The sequence below is a fragment of the Schistocerca piceifrons genome, chromosome 7 (genome assembly GCF_021461385.2).
Source record: "Schistocerca piceifrons isolate TAMUIC-IGC-003096 chromosome 7, iqSchPice1.1, whole genome shotgun sequence".
Classification (NCBI taxonomy): Eukaryota; Metazoa; Arthropoda; class Insecta; order Orthoptera; family Acrididae; genus Schistocerca; species Schistocerca piceifrons.
The window spans coordinates 333,077,605-333,105,271 of NC_060144.1; the positions used below are offsets into that span (position 1 = coordinate 333,077,605).

Below are 27,667 nucleotides of genomic sequence, written 5' to 3' on the forward strand. Positions count from 1 at the left end.
ATTCTTATATTTGCTGCCTACCCATTTCCATGGTGGCACTTGCTCCATCCGCTAATGCCGACATGTTAGTCCATTCCTGCAATTAAGCAATGTGCTTTTGAAATGCCTCTCTCTGTTCAGAAGGTAATGTCAACAAATCCTCTATTCTCTGTGAATAATGCACTACTTTAGCTTGCAGATTTCTGACTTGTGAAGATGTTAGTCTGGAATCAGTGAACAACTCCCTTGCCTGATTAACTTCTGTAAGCACAACATTAACAGCAGTGGCATCCAAACTCACCTGTTCTATGCCCTTCGAGATGACAGCAATTGGTAGTTCCATATTTTGGCACGATTTTCGCTGTTACTTACTGATATTTCCTTGTGTCTGGACACATTATCTCCGTAGCTCGTGTATTAGCTCCTCTTTTCCCAGACAAGTGATGTTATTCTGTAACACCATAAAATTAAAGTTAGCAAGTCAGTAATAAAGTACAGTTAATCAGGAAACTAAGAGTATTGTCACTGTGCACTGTTTTGGCAGATGTTGTGGCCTGCTATCATTTGTGTTGTAGAACTTCAACTACTCAAATTAAACTCAGAAAAATGAGTACAGAGTGACATTTATTGAAACACTAATGTTACATTTAACTTGTGTGTTACCAAACTCATCTTCATAGAAAAGGTAACACCATTTAGTTCCAGGGCAGGAACAGTTTATGAGCAGTAAACCATCACAGAAAGACAAAGTTCATGGTGCTTCAACTATACTTACATTTGAAAGCAACACCACATGGGTTCCCTAACTCAGAAATATGAGTTATCCTACATTTCATAGTGACAGAAATCCTGTAATACTGACAGGACATATGGCTCCAAAATTGGTGCAGCTCAGAATTACTCAAACAAAGATTTTAGTGTGAACCTTTCATGTACTCCCTGTCATTCTATACTCACACATCTCTATATTATAATTTTCTATAGAGCCCCCCCCCCCCCCCCCCCCCAATAGCTTTAGGAGACAGTTTTCACTAACACCAAAATAGCATAACTAAAATCCAAAACTACAATCTAAGTCATTCATTACTAAATTTTAAAGGACATTAATATACAACATAAGGGTCATTGAGGTACTAAACAAACATTTATGTAACTTGAGAACTTTGGTGAAATGGCTCATGAAGTTGCATCTTCTGACACCAGCATGGCACATTTCCACTCATCTAACAGCCATTACTCGTTAGGGCGTTTCTGTTTACTGTCCATACAGATAAAAAGTAGTTACCATACCTAAGGTTCATCTGAAACACACACACCATACGATACAGCTCCTGCTGCCCAGCAAGATACGGAAATATGTACAAGGGGCCCAATGACATGGCTAGCACCCCACAGGCAGGTGAAAATGATTTAATACCAAAAATGCACTATATCAGAGTCCCACATCACCATATTGTGAATTTTATACTCATACCATAGCATGAGCACTAACCCTATAGACAAATAAACACCAATAATGTATGTTCCGTTTTGTGAGATCTATATTGCTTGGAGGGTCCCAATACAAAGACCAACTATATCGTCCATAAGTTTTTGGCAAAAACATAGTGACAACAAGCAATAAATAATATCAGTTCAGAGCAGAAGATTCCTTTCCATGCGAAATTACTCAGAAGACCTGTCACATAACAGTCTTTTGATTCAGTCCATCCATACTACAGAACAGGAAGCTGCTCCCATCTACCACGTTCCCTGTAAAGAAACATACCATCATGTCCATGCTATATATGCCCTGTTTGTCTCTGAAGGCAGTTCAGTCTCCACAGACTTTACCACAGTAATCACTGCAAGTTTCAACATCAGTTGCAGAGCACCGACTGCTATAGCCTCACGTGTTACACAGATGTTCGGTTGCATATTGCCCCATATACAACCCACACTTCCTTGTTGTCACTCCACAGTCCCCCATGTAAACACCATTCTCAATGCGCAGCCATCCTCCCAGCTGTGCACAACACACAGCCCATCAACCGCAGCAAACCTATCGATAGGCAAAGAGGTGCCAACGGGCACAACTCCAGCAAGTCACATTTCTTAATACCAAGTGTGTGCTATGCCTGATGGCTCACTAGACCGCCTCTCCTGTTGCCGGTAACTTTTGGCTTGCCATGAACTTCTTTCTCCTCACCACCCGGGCCACAATATCACTCAGTCTTCAGATGGACCACATCCCATCTCTGACCAGCGACACACAGGCCCGGAATGGTACCAAATTCCTTGTATAAGGTAAAAATAGTACCACTCTTGGTGTGATTGGGAGGTACAATAAACCATAACAGCCATAAGAGTTCAGATGAGTCAGAACGGCTGATCTCCATGAAATGAGTTTGTTACTCCACTACATTGTGGCTCTTATTGAGCGTGCTGCTACGACAGTGATGATTATGTGGAACCAGTGGATAGGAGACATATAGTACACAATGACGATGGGTACTGGACCACATGACATGAGAACTGTGCAGGATGACCAATATCTTGTCCACATGGCCATAACTGACAGAATAGCTTCGTCCACAATGTTGGCTTGGTGTTGGAGCATTGAACATATGTTGATGTTTCCGCGTTAAGCTTTAACGCGATCTACTGAGGGCCCATCTGGTAGCACACATGTTGTTACATAGGCTTGCATTGACCCGAAACTGATGAAGCTTCAGACTGCCATAGGTATGTGGTGTACATTGTCTCTGGTGCGTTGAGTGGCAAAATCTAGTGATACCCATCTACATGTAGCAAGGAGTGTGCAAGCCTTCTTCAAAGAACGACATGTACCACAGCTTCCCTTGCTTGCATGTTTGCCGGACATGCTCATCGAATATGTTTGGGGTGTGGTCAGTCTGCAACTATTTTGTTCTGGTCCTTGTGTAAGCATGGTCGATGCTTAGTGGATGTGTCTGCAGACCATGTGGCATTATGTTCTCTAGCAGATTATCCAAGCCCTGTTTGATTCAGTGTTACAATGGCCAGAGGCTGCAATTGGAGCATTTTTTTGCTTTCATTCAGAGTGCATGGGCAGTTCTGTAATTCTAATAATTTTAGTAATGACCTGATTTTCCTTTGTTTAATCATTTTTGTATTTTGATTTCCCTAATGTATGGAATAAATTTCATTGTTACTACATGTTTCCTCCCAGCTGGTGAAATTCTGACAAATAGTAGTGTAGCTTACTGAAGTGAAGTGACTTGGGTGCCTTGACAGTACATATAGCTGTACTGTAGATTCAACCATAATGGAAGGGTATCTTGGAGAGGCTTGGATGCTGAAGAGGGGCAGCAGCCTTTTCAGTAACTGCCTGTGTTTGGTGGACTTATCAGGTCATGACCTTGTTGTGGTGGTACTGCAAATGCCTGAAAGTAAGGGGAAACTACAGCCATTATTTTATTTTTTTCTGAGGGCATATAGTTCTACTCTATGGCTTAATGATGATGACATCCTCTTGTGTAAAATATTCTGTAGCTGTAATAGTCCCATTTATATCCCCGGGCAGGGACTACTCGGGAGGATGTCATCAGAAGAAACAAAACTTGCATTCTGTTAGTTGTGTGGAATGTTAAATTTTGTAATTGAATAGGTAGATTAGAGGATTTAAAAAGGGAAATGGCTTGGTTGTAGTTAGATATTGTGGAGATTAGTGAAATAGAAAGGCAGGTAGAAGAGGACATACAGTCAGGTCAGTACAGTAATATCAACAAAAAATGACCTAGATGTAACACAGGAGTAGGTGTAAAAATGCATAAGACAATAGAAATGCAGGTAGGCTACTGTGAACAGCGTAGTGAATGCATTATCATAGCAAAGATAAATGTTAAGGTATCAACTATCACAGTAGTACAACATTGCCATATGAAACGTCCCCTTAGAAAAATTGTACAGGACTGTGCTTAACCTGACATACAACATTTTTTAGCGCAATGCAATTTGACTTTCAGAAATCCCTACAAAAGAATGGCCCTGACTAACATTAACCTATGCATTTCACAAATCGCTTACCTCACAAAAATCTTGGTTACTCGAACTACTGCAATACAGCGAGCGCCACTACTGCCAGCTAAATAAAAGATTCAAACTACGGAAGGCACTAACTACTGATAGGCATAGTTAGCAAATGAAAGATTTTAATAGAGAACAAACAATGTATTTACCTTAATAGTCATAATATATATATAGCAGTTCATAACAAATTTCAAAACTCCGCCATCTCTCTCCCCACGTCCACCACTGCTGGTGGCTCACCTCCAACTGCGCAACGCTACGCGCTGTTAACATCCAGCTGCCGCTGCCCAACACTACAATGGCAGACAACAATGCAAACTAGCCACAGACTGCACACAGCACAGCCAGTGATTCTCACACAGAGCGCTACGTGGCGTTACCAATAAGAAAACCTAAACAGCCTACTTACATAGCCCCCATGCTCCCCACAAAAAATTTTACAAATTGTTTTGGGCACTGGGCAATACATATTTGTTAAAATTTTTCATAATCGTAATTACAATAACAAAGAAATCAAATGCACACACTTATTGATACAATGTTGGTCAAAAGCTAAAATTTTCTCACAGTCCATAAAGACAGTCCTTATCGTTCATCACAGTAAAATAGCAGTGTTTTTCTCAAAGTCTGAGCAGTAGAAGAAAATGCACATGGAAGTAGTGGATTTCCATGCAGTCTTGAAGAAGTAGTGTTGGCCTTCCAACGGAAAGACAGTGCTGACTCTTGACATGCTGACAGGTAATGGGCCACAACAGAGCAAACCCACAGCAGAGTCAGTCGAAGTTTTGAAGAATATTGGTAGGTAGGTCATCACAGAGCATACCCATTGTAGTCCTGGTAGAGATTACGATATTGGTGGGCCACCAGAGGTGCAGACCCACTGTAGTCCTTGTAGAAATAATGGTATTGGTGGGCCATCAAAGATGCAGCCCCAATGTAGTCCTTGTAGAGATGGCCAGCAGCCATCTGCTGCGACTGTGCAGGTGCACAATCACCATCGAAGAGTCTTGCAGAGAATATAGCAAGTCCATAAACCACCACTTGTACACGCCAACTAACTCCACAGATGGTGAAGAGATTGAAAGAACATATGATTGGATAAAGGTAATTATTCGTCACTGGAATTTGGTTGTGTGTGTGTGTGTGTGTGTGTGTGTGTGTGTGTGTGTGTGTGGGGGGGGGGGGGGGGGGGGGATAGCAAGAGAAGCTGGACTGGGAGAAAGGAATGAAAAAGGAAGCTTCCTTGTAGCATTTTGTACCCAGCATAATTTAATCATTTCTAACATTAGATTTAAGACTTGTAAAGAAGGTTGACTACGTGAAAGAGACCTGGGATGCTGACAGTTTCAGATGAATTAATAATGGTTACACAGAGATTTTGAAACTAAGTTTTATAATTTTTAAAGACATTTCCAGGGGCAGACGTGTCTATATGAGGTGGAATCAAAAATTTTCGGAACTGGTGCTGCCCTCTGGAAATTAGGAGTAGTAGATCTTTGCACCACTAGGTGGTGAGAGCAGAGGACGTTTTGCATGCCCAGTGATTTCCATAATACTCTGTGTTTGGTGTGTGTCGATTTTACGATGCATTTGTGAACATAACAGTGCGTGTGTATCAAATTCTATGCAAATCTCGGGAAAAATTCTACGGAGACCCTTGCAGTGATTCAACTAGATTTACAGTTATGACCCAGAGACAAAGCAACAATCGTCCCAGTGGAAGAGCCTGGGCTCTCGAAGACCCAAAAAAGTGAGACAGGTGAAGAGCACAATCATTGTTTTCTTTGATACCAAGGGAATTGTGCACAAAGAATTCGTCCCACCCAACCAAACAGTGAATTTCGCCTACTGCTGTGACGTTTTGCTACGGCTCCGTGAAAACATGCGGCGACGACGACCCGAACTTTGGCGTCAAGGGAACTGACTACTGCATCACGACAATGCGCCTTGTCATACATCCTTGCTATCCAGGACCTTTTTGGCAAACAACAACATGGCGGTTGTACCCCAACCACTGTACTCGCCAGATTTACCATCTTGCGACTTCGTGCTATTCCCAAATCTGAAACTCAAGTTGAAAGGCTGTCGGTTCGACACTCTAGAGAGGGTTCAAGAAGCATTGCTGGCAGTGAGAAACACCCTCAAAGAACATTACTTCCAGAAAACGTTTGACCAGTGGCAGAAGTGCTGGGACTGGTGTGTATGTGCAGATGGGAACTACTTCGAGGGTAATGGTGACCATTAGTCAAAAGGTAAGGTTTTCAACAGATCGCAGCACTAGTCCTGAAAATTGTGGATAGCACCTCTTAATGTACTGACTATAATTTACTGGTTATGAATTTCAGATTACAACTGAAGAAATTCCAGAAGAGTAGGAAATTCAGGAAATAGAAACTATATGGATTGAAGGCACTACAGGTTGTTGAGAGTTTCAGAGAGAGCATTAGGCAACAATTGACTGAAACAGGGGAAAGGAGTACAATATAAGATTGATGGGTGTCACTGAGAGATGAAATAGTGAAGGCAGCAGAGGATCAAATAGGTAAAAAGACAAGGCCCAGAAGAATTTGTTGGATATCATAGGTGATAATGAATTTGATTAGTGGACTGAGAAAATAAAAATGCAGCAAATGAAGTGGACAAAAGGAAATACAGAAGTCCAAAAAATTAGACTGACAGTAAGTGCAAAATGACTTAGCAGGAATGGCTAGGGAACAATACAAGGTTATAGAAGCATGCATTACAGGGGGCAAGATAGATGATGATTAGGAAAATCAGAGATCTTAGGAGAAAAGAGAATCAGATGTATTAAGAGCTCAAATGACTAGCCAGTACTAACAAAAGAAGGTAAAGCTGAAACTCCAAGGAATATGTAGTTTGTCTGTATAGGGAAACAAACTAAGAACAGTAGTATAGAAAAAGAGGAGGAAACAGGTGAACGTGAGATGGGAGGAAATATGATACTAAGAGAAAAACTTGGCAGAACACTGAAAGAACTAAGTGGAAACAAAGCCCTTTAAATAGACAGTATTCCTTTAGAATTACTGAGATCCTTGAGAAAGCTAGCCATGACAGAATTGTTCCACCTGGTGTACAAGAATATGAGAGTGAGGAAATACTCTCAGACTTCAGAAAGAATGTAATAATTTCTGTTCCAAAGAAGATAGGTGCTGACAGATATGAATACTACCGAACCATCAGTTTAATAAGTCATAGTGCAAAACATTGACATTAATTAATTACAGAATAATGGAAAAACTTATAGAAGCCAACCTCGGGAAAGATCAGTTTGGATTCCAGACAAACATAGGGATACACGAGGCAATACTCATCCTATGACTATCTTACGACCTAGGTTGAAGAAAGGCAAATGTATGCTTGCAGCATTTGTAGATTTAGAGCAGGCATGGGCAAGCTTTGGTGACCTGTGGGCCCAGTTCACAAAGTTACTGAAGCTCACAGGCCACCTTGTTACATGGCATGATAGCATCACTCTTGCTGCATGAAGTCAGAACTGTAGTGTTTGTTACATTAATTTTTATAGCATAAGGCACCAATATCAATGGCACCGCTTTCACAAAGTGCCACGCTAACAACTTTTGCCTCACAACTACTGAAACTAAGTAGACATTTGGAAAGGCAATTAAAGCTCAGGGAGAAGAAATAAAAACTTTGAGGTTTGCCGAAAACATTGTATTTCTGTCAGAGACAGCAAAGGACCTGGGAAAGCTGTTGAATGGAATGGATAGTGTCTTGAAAGGAGATTGTAAGAGCAATTTCAACAAAAGTAAAACAGGGGTAATGAAATGTGGTCAAATCAGGCAATACTAAGGGAACTAGGTTAGGAAATGAGACACTAAAAGTAGTAGATGAGTTTTCCTGTTTGGGCAGCAAAATAACTGATAATGGCCAAAGTAGAGAGGATAAAAATGCAGGCTGGCAATAGTTAGATGAACATTTATGAAAGAAAGGAATATGTAAACATTGAATGTAAATTCGTTAGAAAGTCTGTTTTGAAGGTGGGCGATAAACAGTTCAGATAAGAAGAGAAAGAAGCTTCTGAAATTTGATTTTGTAGAAGAATGCTAAATATCAGATGAGTAGATTGAATAACAAGTAATGAGGTACTTAATAGGATTGAGGAGAATCAAAATTTATGGGACAACATGACTAAAAGAAGGTTTTGGTTTGGTGTTAAGGAATAGTCAATTTGGTAATAAAAGGGAGTGTGTTGATAAAATTATACAAGGAGACCAATGCTTGAATGAGGTAAGCATGTTCAAATGGATGTAGGTTGCAGTATTTATGCAGAGATGTAGCTCAGAAGCTAGTAAAGTCTGTGTGCTTGTAGTGGGTGTTGGTGCACTGTGAATCAGTCTGCTACAGGTAGCCTTTCCCCATTTTTGTGCCTGTAGGCTTTTAAGTGTAAGAGGGGTATGAATACTGAATGTCTGTCAACTTGTTTAATGGATGCCACTAACAAACATTTGTATTCTAGTTGGGAACTGCACTGGGGCCTCTATGTGCCACTCTTTTTCAATACCTTCTGCGGTCAAATGTGCCTACCCAATTACACAAAAAATTACTTTAGGCATTTATCGCATGTCTCAAGGCATCGAGCACAGTATACAGTTAATGATTTGATCTGGATGTCTACTGACAACTCTTCACAATGCTAAGAATACGCCTAGCCTAATCAGCTTCACTTTCTGCTAGTTTTGTATGCTGTGTGCCTCACTTTCTGTTGTTTTTATGCTGCTGTGCCTTATATGCTTCATTTTCAAAAGAATTGTAACGTCTGAGGTACACTGCAAGTTTGTAGGCTGATCTCCCACATTGCGGTTTGTCTTGTCTGTTCCTCAAAATCTGGACTATACTGTGGCTGGTTGTCTTTACAACTTCAAATTGTTCGTATTCCACCAAACTTTTTTTGTCATGTTACTGTTGACAATAGTATCAGAAGTATAAATGTTACTTCATCAATGTACTGCAATTGTAAGGTTAGACAGAACAACTCAAATAGGTTCCTGACATTATGCAATAATCAGTTTTCGAATGTTCATAAGTTACATGAAGCACTGACGTACTTAACTACTCCCCAACCATCCCCCATCTAACCAATCCTACTTCCTTCCTTGAAGAAGAAACATATTAGTTCTGAAAGCTGAGATTAGTGTTTTCTGCTTTTAAGTGTTCCTATCAGCAATGTGGGGAATTGAATCCCATGCAGGTGAGCACTGGCCCACCACTCTTGTCTCCTTGTAGTTTTAGCAGTTTCCTAAACTGAATTTTCCATTTTATAGATTATATTCTTTGCAGGGCACAAAGACACTAATACAGTGAATCTCTCTCTCTCTCTCTCTCTCTCTCTCTCTCTCTCTCTCTCTGTGTGTGTGTGTGTGTGTGTGTGTGTGTGTGTGTGTGTGTGTGTTTTGCTGCCTAGCCCTCTCTACCCTCTCCTCCCATACCTCTGACACGTTCCCTTACTTGATCTGCACCTGTACCTCCTCCACTGTCCCTTTCCCTCTACATGCCTTTTCCTCCACTGTAGCTGTGATTGTATAACTTTAGGTATTGGTTTGCAGGGAGACCACTGACACATCCGTAATATACAATTTAGTAATAACAGTCAGCAGTATAAGGAAACTTGTGTATATTATCAAGAGAAATTTCACATCTTTTCACAACTGAAGTACACACACTGTTATCCTCTATCAGGTGTTGAACACAACACAGGGCAACAGTTTCCTGTGTCCTGTATCTTTCAGTTTTTTTTTTATAACAGTAGTGTCTAGCTATAGTAAATAAAATCTACTGGGTCTATAAGCTGTTACATTTTACAACAAAATGACGAGCATTCAGGAGATCAGTATTTGCAGTTGCTATAATCTTGAAGGTGGTAACGTGAATAATTTCTATAAAATAAAAAAATATAGATGTAACAATCTGACTTGTAAATTCAAAAGGTTTTGTAAGTAAATGAAGCTTAAAGAAACTTTGTGTATGCAACATAGACCGTAGTTAAAAAAACTTAGCAATATAACAAAGGCCAGGAAGTGTGTGAATTTTATAACTGAGTCTGCCCTGTCCAAGTATTACAACAAGATTTATACATACTTATGAGCTGTGGCAATTAAATAACAAGGCTGCCCACCTCATATTGCACAACCGCTTGGGAGGGAGGGGGGCAAAGAGGTGGTGAGGTTGAGGTTGAGGTTGGTATTTAAATGCAGCTGACCTTGAACCTTCAAGAGCAGCCACTGTTCATTTCACATTTTGGTCTGGTTTTGAACCTTGGTTGTAGAAGATATTGTTCTATAGTAGTACTGCAAGCTTGGTGAACTTAAAAATTAAGCAGTGCATTAACCTCAAACCCTGCATGAAATTAAAAAAATTGCCAGCAGGATGTTTTCATTTTTTAAACAAGTTGTTTTGTGGTAATTCTGTCACTTGTGTGAGTTTTTGAATGGCAAAAAGGTTCTCAGAAGCAAGTAAAACTGTTATCATGACGTATGGGTGCCCGAGGGTCAAACTGTTAATCAGAAATACTACAGAGATGCCCTAATCAAGCCAAGGGAAAGAATTAGGAAGAAGCGATCAGATTTGTGGAAAAACAATGCGTAGATTGTGCATCAGGACAACACTAGTCCACAGTGTCGTATCTGTGAAACAGTTTTTAGTGGACAAGCACATTCCTATGCTTGAACATCCTCCATATTCTTCAAATCTATCTCCCTATGATTTTTATCTGTTCCCGAAAATGAAAAGTGCATTAAAAGTCTGTTGGAGAGGTAAAAGCAGAAACAGCAGAATTGTTGAAGGTGACAGTGGATGACCTACAGCATTGCTTTGAACAATGGAAGAAACACCTGCAGTAGTGTATATAGATAGAGGAGGGGAGTATGTTGAAGGGATAAGAGTTAGTTGTAACTTTGTTTGCAGTGTACCACAATTCTGACACCAGTCTCATTATTGACTTGGCACACCTCGTATACTTGCATATACATAGTGGCTATTACTTCTCTTGGCCTTGTGCTTTGCATTGTGCTCTTGATTTGTGTTGAATTTTATATGTTAACCTACATGTGTTTTACCTGAAGATGTATATATCTTCCATGTTGTGTAGTACACATCTTTATAGTGCTTTTACCTATATCTCAGCCAGTTTTTTTAGTTATTTCATTCTCAGCAATTTTCCTTTGGCGCATGTAGCTTTTTTACCAGTCTTAACACAACTTAGTATAAAATGTATTGCACTTGCGACTTTCAGTTAATGGCGACAGTCATGAGCAGATTTGTGTAGACCTGCATTTCAGAATTGTGTATATTTTAAGGAACTAAATCAGTTGGGAGATTGCTGAAATACTTGTATTGTGAAGTTAGGAGTAACTGGTAAAACAAATTAACGAGCAACTGTCCAATGTGGAGAGAGTAATGTGAAACCTAGAAGTAACAGGAACGATATAGTTGAGAATCAGATTCTCCAAAGAAAAATAAAGATGATATGCAATATTTTTTTTAGCTAAATTAATTGTGAGTTAGTTAATTAGGGTCCATGTGTGGCTTGGAACACTGTGGCTGCAGCAGATGTGCTTCTTAACGTGCCAAACTGAGCACAGTTTCATTATTGTCTAATGCCCCTACCTGTGCTAAATAGCCCATGTTTGGGATTTGACCTGAGCCAAGGTTACATGAGCAACTGGCCTCACATTGTGCTAAGCATTTGTGGAGTGGTTATTCTGATGTCTCCTCCTGTCACTCTGTGATTTGTCATTGTTAAGATAGCATTATTGTAGATGTAAAAATTATTTTCTGACTTTGTATCTTCTCTGTGAATGTGCCTTTGTTCAACATGGTTGCTATTGAATTTGGAGTGATTAATTTAAGTGCTGGCTGATCCCTACCTGCTGCCACCCTGTTCCCCCTGGAAGGAAATATGTGCACCCTGACTGTTCGCATGTAGTGATACTCACGTGAAAGAGTCTAAATGCTTTATAATTGTATGTAATCATGTAACTGTTGGGGGAGTGGGATACAAGCCTGTTATTTATTTAGTTAGATATGGGAAACCACCAAAAAAATCTCATACAGACAGGCTGGTACAATGGCCCACATTGTTAATCCTCGGGCCATTGCACCTGCCCAAATTTCGGACGTGGTATGCTAATATATGCGGCTGTATGGGTGGATTATGGTTGTTACAATTCAGCAGAGATGTAAGTATTGTTTTCCCTTAAGCCGTTCATGATCCAATTTTGGTGACCCATTTGAAAGTTACTATCGCTTTTGGATACTTCAGATTCAGAAGAACTATCAATTACATCTCTTGTTGAAACATAAGACTTTAGTTTTACACCTGCTGATGTAGACAGCTTAGGGTTGTTGATTTCAGAATCTGTGGAGGGGTTCTTTTTCACATGGACATCGAATAAATCATCCTCACTGTTGCTCTTTGTGATTATCTCTATGGTCTTCTTCCTCAGTTTAATGATAACAGTTTGTCATTTTCTTTGTAGAATAGGTAATGAGAAAAGCACTGTGATGCCACTACTAATGAACAGCAAGAAATAAAGCAAAATTGAATGCAGTTTCTATATCTACATTAATGCCATCTTAACAATGAGAAAAACGCTGTGATGCCACTACTAATGAACAGTAAGACGTAAAGCAAAATTGAATGCAGTAAAATGAAACCACAACAGACAAAGTAAGCGAAAGCAACTTCAGGACCAAAACTGTGAAAAGCAACCGAGAGATATGGGGTGCATATTCTGCTGTATGCTTATTTGTCAACAGCAATCAAGTACCTGAGTGACGGTGCAACTGTATTTTTCATGAGAGTGTAGGAGTCAGCAAGGAAGCTCAAGTTAACTTGTCAGTACCCCTGAAAGAAACTCAGAGGCCACACTTAGTCATTAACAGAGTCTGGGGAGCTGCAGCAGAATGTGATGATTTAATACAACAGCTGTCAAAGGTGAATCAATAGTTTAGGAATAACTATTATCATTGTTTCTATCTCATTACTAAATATGAGGGGTATTTGTTCCTATTGAAGTGAAATTAGAAAAAAGTATTAGTACAATTTACAGATATTCGAACAATATAAAAATTTTTGTCGTAGACATACTTGGTGTTATGAGTAGAAATAATTTCTCTCTAGTAGCTTAAAAAGGTACATGATCTGCTTTGTTTCAGATATACATGACAAGTGAAACTGGTTTAAATTTTCCGCCCTCTGTATTGATTTTACTGTGAAAGTTGCAGGAGACAGTGTGGATGTACGTGTAAGCCATGTTTAGGTTTCAGCATATGAAGAAGTTAAGAGTTTTTTTTTTCTTCTAAACCTTACACTTAATTCATAAGCAGTAATTTTCAGTTTTTCAAATAAATTGAAACTTACTGTCTTATTATTTTGCTATTGTTGCATCTGTCAGTTCTAGTAATCTGTGTAAATCAGTAACTTTTCACACAACACCTTTTGAAACACTCATGAATTCATGCCTATTACAGTGCAATTAGTAGTAATCAGTTGACTTGCAGATTGTTCGTTGTTGTTGTTGTTGTTGTTGTTGTTGCTGCTGCTGCTCCTGCTGCTGCTGTTATACCATCACTCATTTATGTTAGGACTTATTGTTTGCTTACAAGTGCTAAAAATCAGTAGATGTGTATCATGTGGTTCTCTTTACCAGTGAACAATATATTTAACCACCTTTGACTTGTTTTCATAAGTCGATACAACTTAAATTCCATATTTTGTTGCCACAATTCACACATTTTGAAGCTTAATTTTTTTAAAAAAATCAAGATTGTTTAAATATGCCTGCTTCACAAAGAAACATCTTTCTTGTGGGGTAAGCATTGTATACTCGCTTTTAATTTTAAATTCTTCATTTCAGTTTTTATTTATGTTTTTCTTTTTTAATGACACAGTCCCTTCAAGTAAAAGGAACTGCAGCCCAAACATTAATCATAAAATAAAGGGTAGTATTTGCTTGTGACAAGCAAATAATGTTGCGCAATGGACTATTAATTGTTGGACTTGCAGATCTCTTATGCTTGATGATTAATTATCTTCCAGGGCTATCAGTGAACTATTAATTTGTGGATTGCGTAAGTTTACAGTTGTTCAGATCATTTGGAACTTTTGTTTGATGTAGCCTTTTTTGCAATGATATGGTATGTACGTAGGTGTGCTCGAGAAGGGGCATTGGCATAAGTATTATTATTTTTGTAAACATAATTGGAAAAGCATTGATCTACAGACAATATTAAATAAAAATTAATACTCTTCATAAATCGTGTGTAACTATTTCTTGGCTGTGAACACAAACATAATTACCTACAACTACAGTGTGTGCTGCTGCAGTCTGTGTTATGTCATTTCTGTACTTACCTGTTTCAAGTCTGCAATACTGCTAGAAAGGGCAGGAGAAGGATCTGAGATGTGACTGTACAAGAATAGTGTGTTGCCCTGAGTGGGTAGGCTTATGAGTATTGCAGTAACATTTGAGGATTCATTGAGTGAGGAGGAGGTGCTGATAGAATACAGACATATTACAATTTCACAATAACACTATTATTAGAATAAGGAAGGAAAATATTCCAGGGAAGATTTGAGACGTGAAGAAGAGCATCTCTAATGTTGTTGACGGTTTTCAGGATGATGAAGTTCAACAACGTATTTATATATCTGACATGAGGAAAAAGTACACTCAGCCATGACGAACTGCTGTCTTCTTTTAAAAGAAGTGTCCACTTCAGATATAATAAATTGTTGCTGAGGGATTAGCATACAGTTTAAAGTACGCATAAGTTTCAAGATAGTGTTTAAGCTAACAAAATGTGGGTAAATTTGATCTATACTTTGAGTCAAGGCAGACAGATGATACCATCATGCTATCAAGCCAGTACACATAAGAAAATACAGTAAAATGGTTTTTTCCCTTGCAAATGTCTTTGTGGGACTTGAGGAATATTGTAATTTTTTTAAATAGTAGAAAAAAGTCTTAATGCCATAATGACATGATCGGAGATAGTGTGGATCAGAATGAACCTCTGTGGCCTCTTTGTGTTATAAATGATGTGGTATAGAATTCTGAGACTGCTATCGTATCATTATCATACTATATTAATGGGGTAGAATTTGTATGAGATCAAATTAAGCAACATTAGAAACAACAATAAAAAATGTGTGCTGACAGTAGCAGATGTTTGCCATGGGATATCATAAAGCAGATATTGATAGAAGTGTAGCATAATATAATGAAACACACCAAAAAGACATAATGAAAGGATGGAAGAATGATCATGAAGTTAAAAGTAATGGTGAGCATTTAATTTTTTTCTTATTGAGTTAACTTCTGGTCATTAGGCTACACAGATGACAGTTACTTCGATTCATAAACCAGTATCAATAGTGTGCATCTCTTGAAATCATAATTTGTTAAACAAGGTCTGTTCATACCTTATAGTTATTTCCTCTTGTTAGTTCAGTTGGGTTAATTAGTGATTGCATGGTATTTACCGTGTTGACCTACTTGGCATTTTGTTAGTGAGCATTCATCTTGCCTGTGATTCACCATTAAATATCCAAGTACAGTATCAGCATATGCATGACAGTCATTGCCATTCCTGCCACCATCATGACCCACCCTTTCATTGATGAAGACAGTGACACCCAGATTTTGTTTTTCTTTGCAAAACTTGCATGATTGTAATGCTTGAAGTGTGACTTCTTGCGCGCAAAGTGTGAATGGTGCCCCCCTTCCCCCCACCTCCCGCTACTGCCATCAGTTACATTATTTGTCAATCACACAACTATTTTAATCAAGCTATAGTGTCCTCATGAATAGCATGTAGAAATTTTTTTTACCAAGCTGATTTAAATATCAAAACTGCTTTTGATCTTAAAGTATAAAGTTTTAATACTTTTTCTTTTCTTGCTGGCAGACAGCAAAATAAAGAGCAAGTTATTTATTACTGAAAAGGTGTTATCATAAATGCTACATTGCTTTTTTTAATTAATTTTATTAATTAATTTTCTACAGTGTGCATGGAGGATGTACCTGGCACAGAGAACCCTTTGTCAACTTCGCAGTCAAGTTTCTGCAGCAATTGTAATACAAACAGCATGGCGCAGGTATCGTGCAATGAAATGGTATCGACGATTGCGGAAGGGGACAGTAGCTTTCCAAGCGTGTGCGCGTGCAAATTCACTTCGTATTCGCCTTAGGGCAGAGAAAGAGGAAAGAGCTAGGCAAAGAGAGGTAGAGCATTTTTTTCACTGTTCAAAACAATGCTGGTTGTACTTTATTTTTGTTCATTGTATGTTATGTTGTTAGATTTGTATTTCATTACATGGCCTTCTGAGCATTAATTGTATTTCAATTTTTTGTGAATCTTCTATCATGACTATGGTTGTTTTTGTATTTTAAAATAGAAAATGAAATTAATGCTTTGCCTTGATCACTTATCTTTAGTTTTATCTGCATTACGACTTTTAAAATGAAAATTCTAAATGTAATTCTATAATTGTTAAAGAAAACTAGCACTGAATTGTAATGTAAAGAAAATGAATGTGTAAAGGAAGGTAGAGATAGCTGATTTAGATTAAAAATACTGCACTGAAGACAGATAGCACAATAAAGAGCATCAGGTAAATTATCAAGAAGTCACATTTGTTTACATGTTTACAAGTAATGGAGAAACTGTGATAAAAATGTCGTCACGAGAAATTGCCAAAATGAAAACTCCTGGAATGTGGTCTGAGAAAAGTCATAACAGTTTCAATACAGTACCATTATGCTTTCATTTAATGATTATGCAGTCATTTGACTGGGAACACTTACATCACTGTAAAGAAAGAATATTCGATAAAAGTAGAGATATTTTCTTTGTCGCACATGTTCCAACTGTAGGAAGAAAAGGACTCTTATTATTGATTGTAAGAAGTATAATTAAGCTGTATTTACAGAGGGAGAAAATATAAAAATATAGGAAAAGGGTAGGAGAATACATGTTTCTTAAAAAGAAATTGGCAGAAAGTCTTAAAATGATACAGCTTTAATGGCTAGTGGAGAAATGCCAAGCTGTAAGAATATCCATGACTATGGGAAAGACTAATGCCGTGTAATGGAACATTTAATAAACCTATGGAGAAAACAGGTTAGGTGGCAAGGCATTATCAAGTAAAGAAATGAAGGCTGATAGGTGGAAGGAACTTACAGAAGGAACTTACAGAAGGCTATACGAAAGACTCAAAGCTAAAGACGAAGGCTATACAAAGTGCTCAAACCTAAAGACGATATATGGAAAGGGAAAAGGAAATCAATGAGATGGGAGTCATGATACTGCAACAAGAATTTGACAGATCACAGAGAGAGCTAAGTTCAAACAAAGGAGAATTGTTAAGAACTTTTAGACAACCAACCAGGATAAAACTATTGCACCTGATATGAAAAATACCCTCAGATTTTCAGGTGAATGTAATAATTTCAGTTCCACAGAAGGGAGTTGCTGAAAAGCATGAATATTACCAAACCATTAGTTTAATAAGTCATGGTTGCAAAATACTGACACAGATTATTTGGAGTAGAATGGAAAGACTAGTAGAAGCCATAGTTTGGCATCAAGAGAAATGTAGGGACATGCAAGCCAATACTGACCGTGCAATTTGTTCATAGTAGACAGACTGAAGAAAAGCAAACCTATGCTTATTGTATTTGTAGATTTAGAGATGGCTTTTGACAATGTTGGCTAGGAGGATACATTCTTCATAATTCTAATCATACCTGGGATAAAGTACAGAGAGTGAAAGGATCTCTGTAACTTGTACAGGAACCAGAATGCCGTAAAATAATTTAACATCTAATATATCAAACAATGGAAACACCAGGTAGTAATATCAACAATGTAGGAAAAGACAGATCGCTATTTACTGTACAAAAGACACGTTCAGTTGCAAAAAGGCATGATTAAAAGACACTCACGTATAGCTTTCGACCACGGCCTTCATCAGTAAGGACGGACACACACACACACACACACACACACACACACACACACACACACACACACACACACACACACCTAGTGCACACAAGATTGGCAACTCTAGCATCTGCGGTCGAAATGTTGAGATTCCGAACCTGAGATTGAGATGCTGGAGTTGATGCTCACGTGTGCGTGAGGTGTGCTTGCTTGCTTTGTGTGCGTGTGTGTTTGTATTTACTTACTGATGAAGGCTGTGGCTGAAAGCTATATGTGAGTATCTTTTAATCATGCCTGTCTGCAACTTGACGTGTCTTGTTTACGGTAATAGCAATCTGTCTTTTTTTTACATTGTTAACATCTGATATAAATTTAACTGTTGGAAAATCTTCACTGAAGTGTTTATTTGTGATATAGCCTTACATGGAAGTGAAATGTGGATAGGAAAACAAGGATAGAACCTTCTGAAATGTTGTTTAGCAGAAGAATGCAGAAAATTAGATGGGTTGGTCATGTAGCTACTAGTACTGAATCAAATTGTGGAGACTAGAGCATTATGGCACGAGTTGACCAAAAGGAGGTATTGACTGATAGGACACATTGTGAGGTATCAAGGCATAGTCAGTTTGGCAATGGAGGCAGGTGTATGAGAAAAAAAATAATGTAGGGAAACCAGTGGTTTACCACGGTATACAGGCTCAACTGGATGTAGGTTACAGTAGTTATGTAGATATGAAGAGGCTTGCACTGGATAGATTAGCATTGAGAGCTGCATCAAACTATTCTTCAGATTGAAGGCCACAACAACCTTAGTATTTATTTTCATACATGCTTTTGGAGGGAAATTTTATGTACATAGTGGATGGGTATAAAACTGATATCACAGAAAGACAATTTCATTCATATGTTGGCTACAACACACAACTGACTCAAGAACAAATTTCAGGTAAAATGACAAAAGACCTCTGTTGACAGGAATATGGTTAATGGCTCTGAACTGATGTGGCTGAAACTTTCAACTCAACTTACATGTTTGACAAACTTGGGAATCATATTTGCATCACTGTTTATTTAGTCATCATCTTTTTTAATGATAAAGTGATTTCTAGGTTGACAGTAGTGTGTTGTAAAAGAGAAATAATGGAAAAATAATCATATGCTAAGGACATACGTGTGAGGGGGAAGCTTTTGAATTTTATGAGAAGGCAGTAAATATGACAGCTCATCTAACCTGATGGACCAACCACAATGCGTTATCTGTTATTTGGAAGGAACACTAATCAACTGGGAACAGTATCTGAGGGGGGAATTATATTACATGGAAGATCGAAAGAAAGTTTTTGATCTCAGCAGTCTCACTGACAAACAAAAGAAAAGACTGTTCAGTAGATAATGGTAGACATTGGCATAAAAGAATCAAAATCATGTTCTTTGACTGCATTTTGTACATGTCACACAATAGGATCTAGAATTTATTTGTGTATAGAATAAGGCACTGCTTTTGCGGGTTGCCTTACTGTTGTTTTGCATCAGGCAGAGTAGAGTGTATGCAATAAAATTTGAGCTGTAGCTGCATAGATGGCTCGCAGGGGAGACACCATAGTAATGGTGAGTGTTTCATTATGAAAAGCTTCCCTGGTGAAGGGGAAGTTGTGCATTTCTCATTTCCCTCTAATAACGTAAATTTAATAAAATTACATAAATCACATTTGCGCTAGTACGAAGTACTCTTCGTGCACCTGCTTTATGTGGACACTATGATGCCGTACTATGCAAGACAGAGTACAAATAACAATACTGAAATGCTGTGGTTGACAACCAACAAGTAGCTTAGGTGATTACCCTTTGAAACAAAGTGACAGTCTGTCTCAGCGTGTAGGCTGAGGATGTGTCTCCCGCACAGATACTCCTGTATGAGTTCTATGTTTGTTAATGTCGGGATGCCTCTAATTTCTTGCTGTAAGCCCTGCCTATAGTTACAGCTGTAGTTGCCTCGTACTACAATTGTATTGTTGTGCCCCATACTGTATCTGACTAGCCTATACAAACAGTCCTATGTATTTAATTGTGCTTCCTGCAGCTGTTCCTGTGCATTTATCTTGCTGTAGCAGATTCTGTTTACCTTCCCTGTCCCCCAACCCCATTACTCAGAAAACATTTCTGTATTGTTTACTTTGATTTGCCTTCCTTTGTGATACAAATATATCATCCATTTTCATTTGAATATGTGCCTAACACATGTATCCTTTCTGTTATGGCATCAACCTTGAGTATCGAATCAGGTTTAGTTTGTTCAGTCATATAATCTGCGTACAAAGTGTGTTTTTTAACTAAGCACTGTTTTGAAGTAAAGATAAAACAAATAGACTTTTCATAGCAACTTTATTTTTGTATGAAAGCCTGTGTGTTAGTCTACTGTTCTCCATCATTCCCCCCAATGTTCTGCATGTTGGCATTTGTTTGTAAGTGTTTGAAATGCTACCTCTTATTGAGAATCCTGATGACTGTGAAATATGTGCTGAGATTCATTTTCTTACGGCTGAAGGTGCAAAAGCAACTGAAATTCATTGTCAGATCACTGAAGTGAATGAAGAAAACATTATGAGCGATGGGATGATACTGAAATGGTTCATGATGAGAAACAAAGTGGGTGACCTTCAGTCATTACTGACTATTTGGTACAGAAAGTTGACATGAAAATGTTGGAGAGAAAAGGTGCTTTGTGATTTTGACATTAAGTGATAATTTCCTCATGTGTTTAGAGGTGTACCTTGGGCAGTTGTTACCTTATCAGGCAGCATATATCTGCAAGGATGATATTCAAAAGCTGGTTGTTTAATGTGTTAAGTGCCTTAATATTGGTGGGAGTTATGTAGAAATGTAGACTAGAGTGCAGGCTTTCATGTAAAAATAAATCTGCTAAGAAAAATGTACCTGTTTAATTTTTTTACTTAAATAATACATCTTGTACTATTACATGGTATCACTTAAATCCTGTTTAAGTGAGTAGTCAATATTAATTCACTCCAGATATTATCTCTTATGTTTCATTATGGAATACGAGAGGGTACAAGATTTCCCATGATTTTATCAGTAATAATTCTGATCAAAGTTAGTGTACTCATCGGAAACTCCCATACCATAGTAATATGTAAATGAACAAACATGACGAATTTTGCGTTGGTGATAAGTGGGACATACTCATCTTCTCGGTAATTAAAGTTATCTGTATTTGAAATCAGTGTTCGATGGATTACTTTCTATTGTTGTTCTATTTGTGTGTCTGAGGTATTTCTTTTGGACTGAATGTTGTCAAGTTGCACCTGATATCATAAGTGCAGCAAAGAAACCTCCGCACCGTCTGCTGTTCCAAGGAATATCTATGACCTGAATGTTTCACAGATAATAATGTCAATTACAGTGATGTTCATTTGATCATAGACCCAATACAAATCAGTCAGAGTATGTTAAGGGGAGATTAAATTAAGCATTTGTCTTCAAGTCGTTGGACTGCTAATTTAAAAGAAGTACTAATTGATGAATAACTAAGGAGTATTTGTTGTCAGTTCATCAATTTTTACTGAAAACAGAAGTGACTGACAGCCACGGATTCGTACAAGTACACAAACAAATGTCTTAGTTTCCCAATACCTATGCTGTGGCATCCAAATGACCTCAGTGAAGACGTAGCTGACAATCAAAGTATAAACCACACTATTAGGTCTTGCGTATTTTGAATCCATTTTAATTTCTTCAGAAATTAGTGGTTCATATGATATGGTGATTGGTCTTTTATTTTATACTGAAATTTTCTTTTACATATTCACAAAAGAACTACATTAAAGCTGTAGATATAACTTTGTTCTAGTAACCATAAATTTTACGGTATGTAGGAAAGTCGTGGACAGGCAGCTGCAGCAATAGCCACATCTGATGCCCATTCTACACAAAGTACAGATGAAGCTTTCCTTTCAAAAGAATCAAGCCAGGAAGAATTGGATGAGCGGCTTTCATGCGATAAGGAAGCTGCTGATTCAGAAGGGTAAGCTGAAGATTACTCCTAAGGAAAGGTATATGTTCCTAAATATATTTCTCATTGTCAAATTTCATATTGTTTTAGAAGCAGTGGTATTCAAGAAGATAGTGAAAGTGAACCGAATGTCTTCCATCCTTCTAGTATCACTACACCATCGCAGCATGACAGCTCGGCCAAATCACAGCATAGGTAAAAACATCACTTACCTCATGTTAATGAGTCAAAAAATGGAAGCTACTGGAGGCATTTAGTGTATTTTAGCTTTTTTCCTTCTTTTCTAATCTGTTCATAGAAGTAGGCTGTGCATAGTCTTACTCATTTTAATAATATGCATGATGGTTTCTTATTGAATTACCTAATAACAAATGCAATCTTCAGAGAATATCAGAAGTGTAATGACAAATTCAGAAAAATATAGTTTGCACATATAATAAAAAATATTGTAAATAGGATATTCTTTAAATCAGAATGACAGCTTATTGAATAAAATAAGAGCTCACATTTTTTTAAAATTAATTATTGATGTAGTAGTGGGCTTCATTAGTAATTTTAAATTTAGTTTCTTTCTTTTGGTGATCGTGATGTTAGAAAGTCATATGTGAACAGTTTTCCAAATAATTACTAAACATAATGTTTTATTTGCCTCAGAAGCAGAGAAAATGTCTTTTGTAAAAGTATGTGTACATAATTGGAAAATCATGAATTACTGTGAAATTGCATCACAGACTCAGTCATTGGTTACTGTCTAAATTTTTAAACAAAACTTAAACCACTGTCATAATACAGACAATGAACTCTTGCAGGCAGGGGGAAAGCAAGAAGACATCCATTGGTCTTGATGTGATACATCTGAAAAAGAAAATTTCTTTCAAACGAAACAAGGGACCAAAGACTGAAGCAGCTCAGAATGTACTTCAGGATGATAAAACTACAGGTGTGCGAAACTTCTCTCTTATTATTTGTGCTTATGTTTTAACTGTTTCCTTGTTTCTTGTGAAACTGTTAGTTTAGAACTACGGTATGAAATAGGATAGATTGCTACTTACCACATAGAGGAGGCAGTGTAAAGCAGACAGGCACATAGTGTGTGGCCATAGAGTCGTCTGTATGGGGTGAATAGCAGTGTATCCTGTTTCAGTTAACCGGTTGGTTAGTTAGTTACATGTTCTGTAGATCATTTGAACACTTCTTTTATCAAAGTGACGTGGAACAAGTCAGTTTACAAGATATGTGTACATGATTAGCGTTAACATCAATGACACATTATTATTTGTAGTCCTACTCATGCAGCTACACTTTATATAAAAATAGTGACCTCAGGTTTGTAAGTAGAAATTTATCAGTTGAATAGAAGTTTTCCAGGAGAAATGATTTTAAGTTAGATTTAAAACTTGCTTCCCCTCCTGTCAGACAGTTTATGTTATCAGGCAATTGATCAAAAATTTTTGTTGCTTCATATTAAACACCTTTTTGAGCCACTGACAGCTTTAACAATGGATGATAAAGTTCATTTTTCTCTCTATTGTTGTAGGGATGGACATCACTGTTCTTCTCAAATTGTGGTGGATTATTTGTGACGAATTTTATTAGCAAATATATGTATTGTGATAGATGGTGCAGTTAAAAATGCCTTGCTCCTTTAGTAATTACCTACGTGTTGTCCGTGGATGAATAGTGCTTGCTTTTGTGCAATCAATACTTCCTTTGTAAGTGATGAGTTAATGCAGGAAATTATCCCATATTGACATTATTGAGTGGAAATATCCAAAATATCTCAGGAAGTCAATGCATTTGTTTCTAAGATTAGCAATTATATGAGGAGCAAAAGTAGCAGAACTTAAGTTTTGAGAAGCTGAATAATATGATTCTTCCAGTTCGAGTTTTCAATATGTGCACCCAAAAGTTTGGAATATTTTACCCTATTTACTGACTCCTACTCACGTGCTATGTCAGTTTCTGACAGGTAGCTCAATAATGCATCACGTTTTCTCATAAACAGCTGAAAGTTTTCTAGAGGGTATCTGTAGCCTACTATGATTATCAGGGAAGTATGCTGCAGCAACTACTCACAAGCACATGTTTCTAGGTTCTGAGCAACACAAAACTGTATATTTCAATATTTTCGATTTTGTGCCCAATTTTTTTCATTGGTTGCAACTCCTCCTTTTTTCACATTAACTCTACACAAAAATGATGAAAGTCTGTAATCACTGATATTTAACTTCTCCATCCCTGTGGTTACATGGTGTTTAGAGAAGCACAGAACATTGTACCATCTTCAGTGCATACAGTAAGCACATGTATCTTTGTTTTCAATCCTCTGCTGTTCTAATGACACAAATTAATTTTATTTTTCGGGAAACTTTTACACATATTATGGTCTTTTACTGCTCTAATTTCTTTCAGTATTATTTTTTTGTAACTTGACTCTAAGCTAAAAATGTGCCCCTTTGATTCCAGTAATCACAGGGATTTTGTCTAGTGTGCTTGTGATATCCCCCCCCCACCCCACACACACACACTTTGCAAGGTGCTCAGCTGGTCTTCAGTTTTTTTCCTACTCAGGTGCAGGCTGTGTTAATTGTATCCCAGTTGCAGCAAGAGGCACGGCACAGATATGAGACTTTGTTTCATCAAAAGCAATTCACTCAGATCTTCGTTCAAGCAACTAACAGCTGTGTTGGACACTGCCAAACATCAACAAATCCCACATGAGTGTGTTTTCCTCCAGATCACCTTTAATCTGTATTCTATGTTGCTAGTGAGGCTGTTCCCGCTCTTCCTCCTGTAAGTACCTTACCCTCACCATCAAAACCTCTGCTCAAGGCCCCTGTTCTCTTGTCACCAGGATAAGCCAATGTATCATATCTGTAACACTCTCTTGCCTGTGCCACAATAATACTAAATAAGCTACCCTTCTTTGAAATTCTTAGATGTTCTCTGTCAATCCTTCGTGCCAAGTGTCTCATACCATGTAGAAATACTCCAGAAGAGGATGGAAAAGCATTACGTAAGCAGTCTGTATAGCAGTGTTGTTGAATCTTCTAAATGTTCTGTCAGTAAAACACAGCCTTTGTTTCATTTCCCACGGTGTTACATGTATGTATAATGCTTATTTTCTAGTATGTAAAGATCACACACACACACACACACACACAGCATCTCAGCTGCGGTGGGTAGTGGGAGAGGCCCAGAGACAACAGTAATTAGTGAATGTGAGTTGTGCTTGCTTGAATATGTGTGTGTGTGTGTGTGTGTGTGTGTGTGTGTGTGTGTGTGTGTTCAATACAGAATTGGCAGACATGCTGCAATATACCTAAGTGCTGTTGGAATAATGTTTGTTTATTTTTCTTATAACAATTCCTTTTTTTGCTTATATGTCTATTTCCACATGCAACAAAATATTTCTGATTCTTAGGCAGTGTGGTATCAACTATTGAGATACAAGGATCATCCACACTCCTCATGTGAAACAATCTGAAGTAGGCAACCTTAACACTAAAGATTCAAGAGGCTAAAATTAGGCAAACTCACCACTGATATTAAATATATGCATAGAAGAGGATGTACGGAGACACCATCATTTGACCACTGCACACACATTCATATGGAAGCTATAGAAATAGGCATCCCTGGCACAGATACATGAGAGACTCAAATACGTTTTACTTAACATAACCCAGTACATTATCTTGGGTGGCAAGTGTTTGTAAGAGGCAAAGGTATCAAGTGCGCCCAGGGAAGAATGAGAAGATTGCTCGTTTTCTATATGCATAAGGATCTGATGGATAGGGTGAGCAGCAATCTCCGATTGTTTTCTGATGACACTGTAGTATACAGGAAAGTGTCCGAGTGACTGTAGGGGGATTCAAGATGACTTAACAGAATATCAGTTTGCTTTGATGAATGGCAGCTTGAAAAAATGTAAATTAAAATGAGTGGGAAAAGCAATCTTGTAATATTGGAACATAGTATTAGTGATATGCTTCTAGATATATAAAATCTTTAGGTGTAAGGTTGCAAAACAACATGAAACGCGACAAGTGCACAAGTTTGGTTGCAGGGAAGGCAACTGCTCAACTTTGGTTTATTGGTGGAATTAGAGGAGAGTGTTGCTCTGAAGAAGACTACATAAAAACATTTGTGCAACTCATTCTTGAGTACTGCTCTTTTTTGGTCTCTCCAACAGGTCAGATTAAAGAAAGCGATCGAAGCAATTCAGAGGCATGCTGCTAGTATTTCCGGTAGGTTCAATCAACATGTGAGAATCACGGAGATGCTCCATGAACTCAAATGGAATCCCTGGAGCAAAGGCTACATTTTTTTCAGGAAATGCTATTGAGAAAATTTAGAGATCCGTCATTTGCGGCTTACTGCAGAATGATTCTAGTGCCACCAAAATACATCTCTCTTAAGGATCATGAGGGAGAGATGAGAGAAACCAGAACTTGTATGGAACAGGTATGGGAATGACTAACAGTGATACAGGATACCCTCTGCCATGCATGATGTGATGGCTTACTGAATATGCATGTAGATGTAGAAGAGAGAGTAAGGTAAGTGAAGGAGTAGCTAAATGTGGGAGTTATTTTTCATGGACACGAAATTAGTGTGATATGATTTGCTGATGATTTAGCAATAATTGTCGAAAGTGAGTGGGAACTGAATAGTGTGTAATGAAATTGATTATGTAGTAGCTGATGGCCTTGATTTGTAGATAAACAAAATTAAAATTAAGCTTATGGAGTGTGCAACAGATGAACATTCACAACAGGTGTACATTCGGGATGGCTAAATGTTAAACTTGGACAAGAGGCTCTTCAAATACGAGGTTAGTGGGCTTTCTACAAGAAAGAAACAGCTCCTGACATTCAAAAATAAAAACTTTGAAATCAGAAAAAAGATTCATGAAAAGCTATGTTTGGAGCACTATATGAGTGTCAAATAAGATCAATGAGGAAGACAGAAATAAAAAAATTAAGTCACCTTTGAAATGAAGTGGTACAGAAGAGTGTTAAAGACCAAATGGATTGATTACTAAGTAATGAAGCAAATGAAAGAGAAAGTCTACTAAACACCAATTAAAACAAAAAGAAATTTCATAAGCCAAATGCCGAGCAGTTTCCTTTGCAAAGGTCGCAGTTGTCGTCCTTTCCCTGTATGTCCTCATTGTGAGCTTTTGATTTGTGTTGGATGACTTTGTTGTCACCAGAATGTTAAATCATACTATTCCTTTTTCTCCCTCCTTCAGTGAAAATGGGTTCATTAACAGATGCAACCCACATTTGTTTGTTGGTAACTACATTTTGCTTTGAGAAATTACTGATACTCCTTTTTTAAGTAAAGGTTATTAATTGCTCATTTTCTTTCACTCAATGAAATCATCCAAATATTGATATAATCTTACAGATCTTAGATTAACATTATTATGTGCCCTCGATTTTCTTATTATGAGGGCGGATCAAATATAGATGGGATTTTATTTTTTATTTAAATTCATTTATTGAAAAACTCAAGGCAATTATAATTTATTTTTCCACATAGACTCCTGCTTTGGAAATGAATTTGTCACAGCATATGGGCAGCTTTTTGATGCCCTCATCATAAAAAGAA

At 37.8% G+C, this 27,667-nt stretch overlaps 1 protein-coding gene across 1 annotated transcript in view; it reads left to right on the forward strand.

Annotated features, from left to right (window-relative positions):
• LOC124804595 (unconventional myosin-IXa-like) overlaps positions 1-27,667 on the forward strand; it is a 348,200-nt gene that overhangs the window by 196,541 nt on the left and 123,992 nt on the right. Inside the window, exons 16-19 of the mRNA XM_047264786.1 lie at positions 16,077-16,295; positions 21,912-22,060; positions 22,139-22,243; positions 22,858-22,988. Coding sequence (XP_047120742.1) covers positions 16,077-16,295; positions 21,912-22,060; positions 22,139-22,243; positions 22,858-22,988 — 604 coding nt within the window. The remainder of the gene's footprint in view (positions 1-16,076; positions 16,296-21,911; positions 22,061-22,138; positions 22,244-22,857; positions 22,989-27,667) is intronic.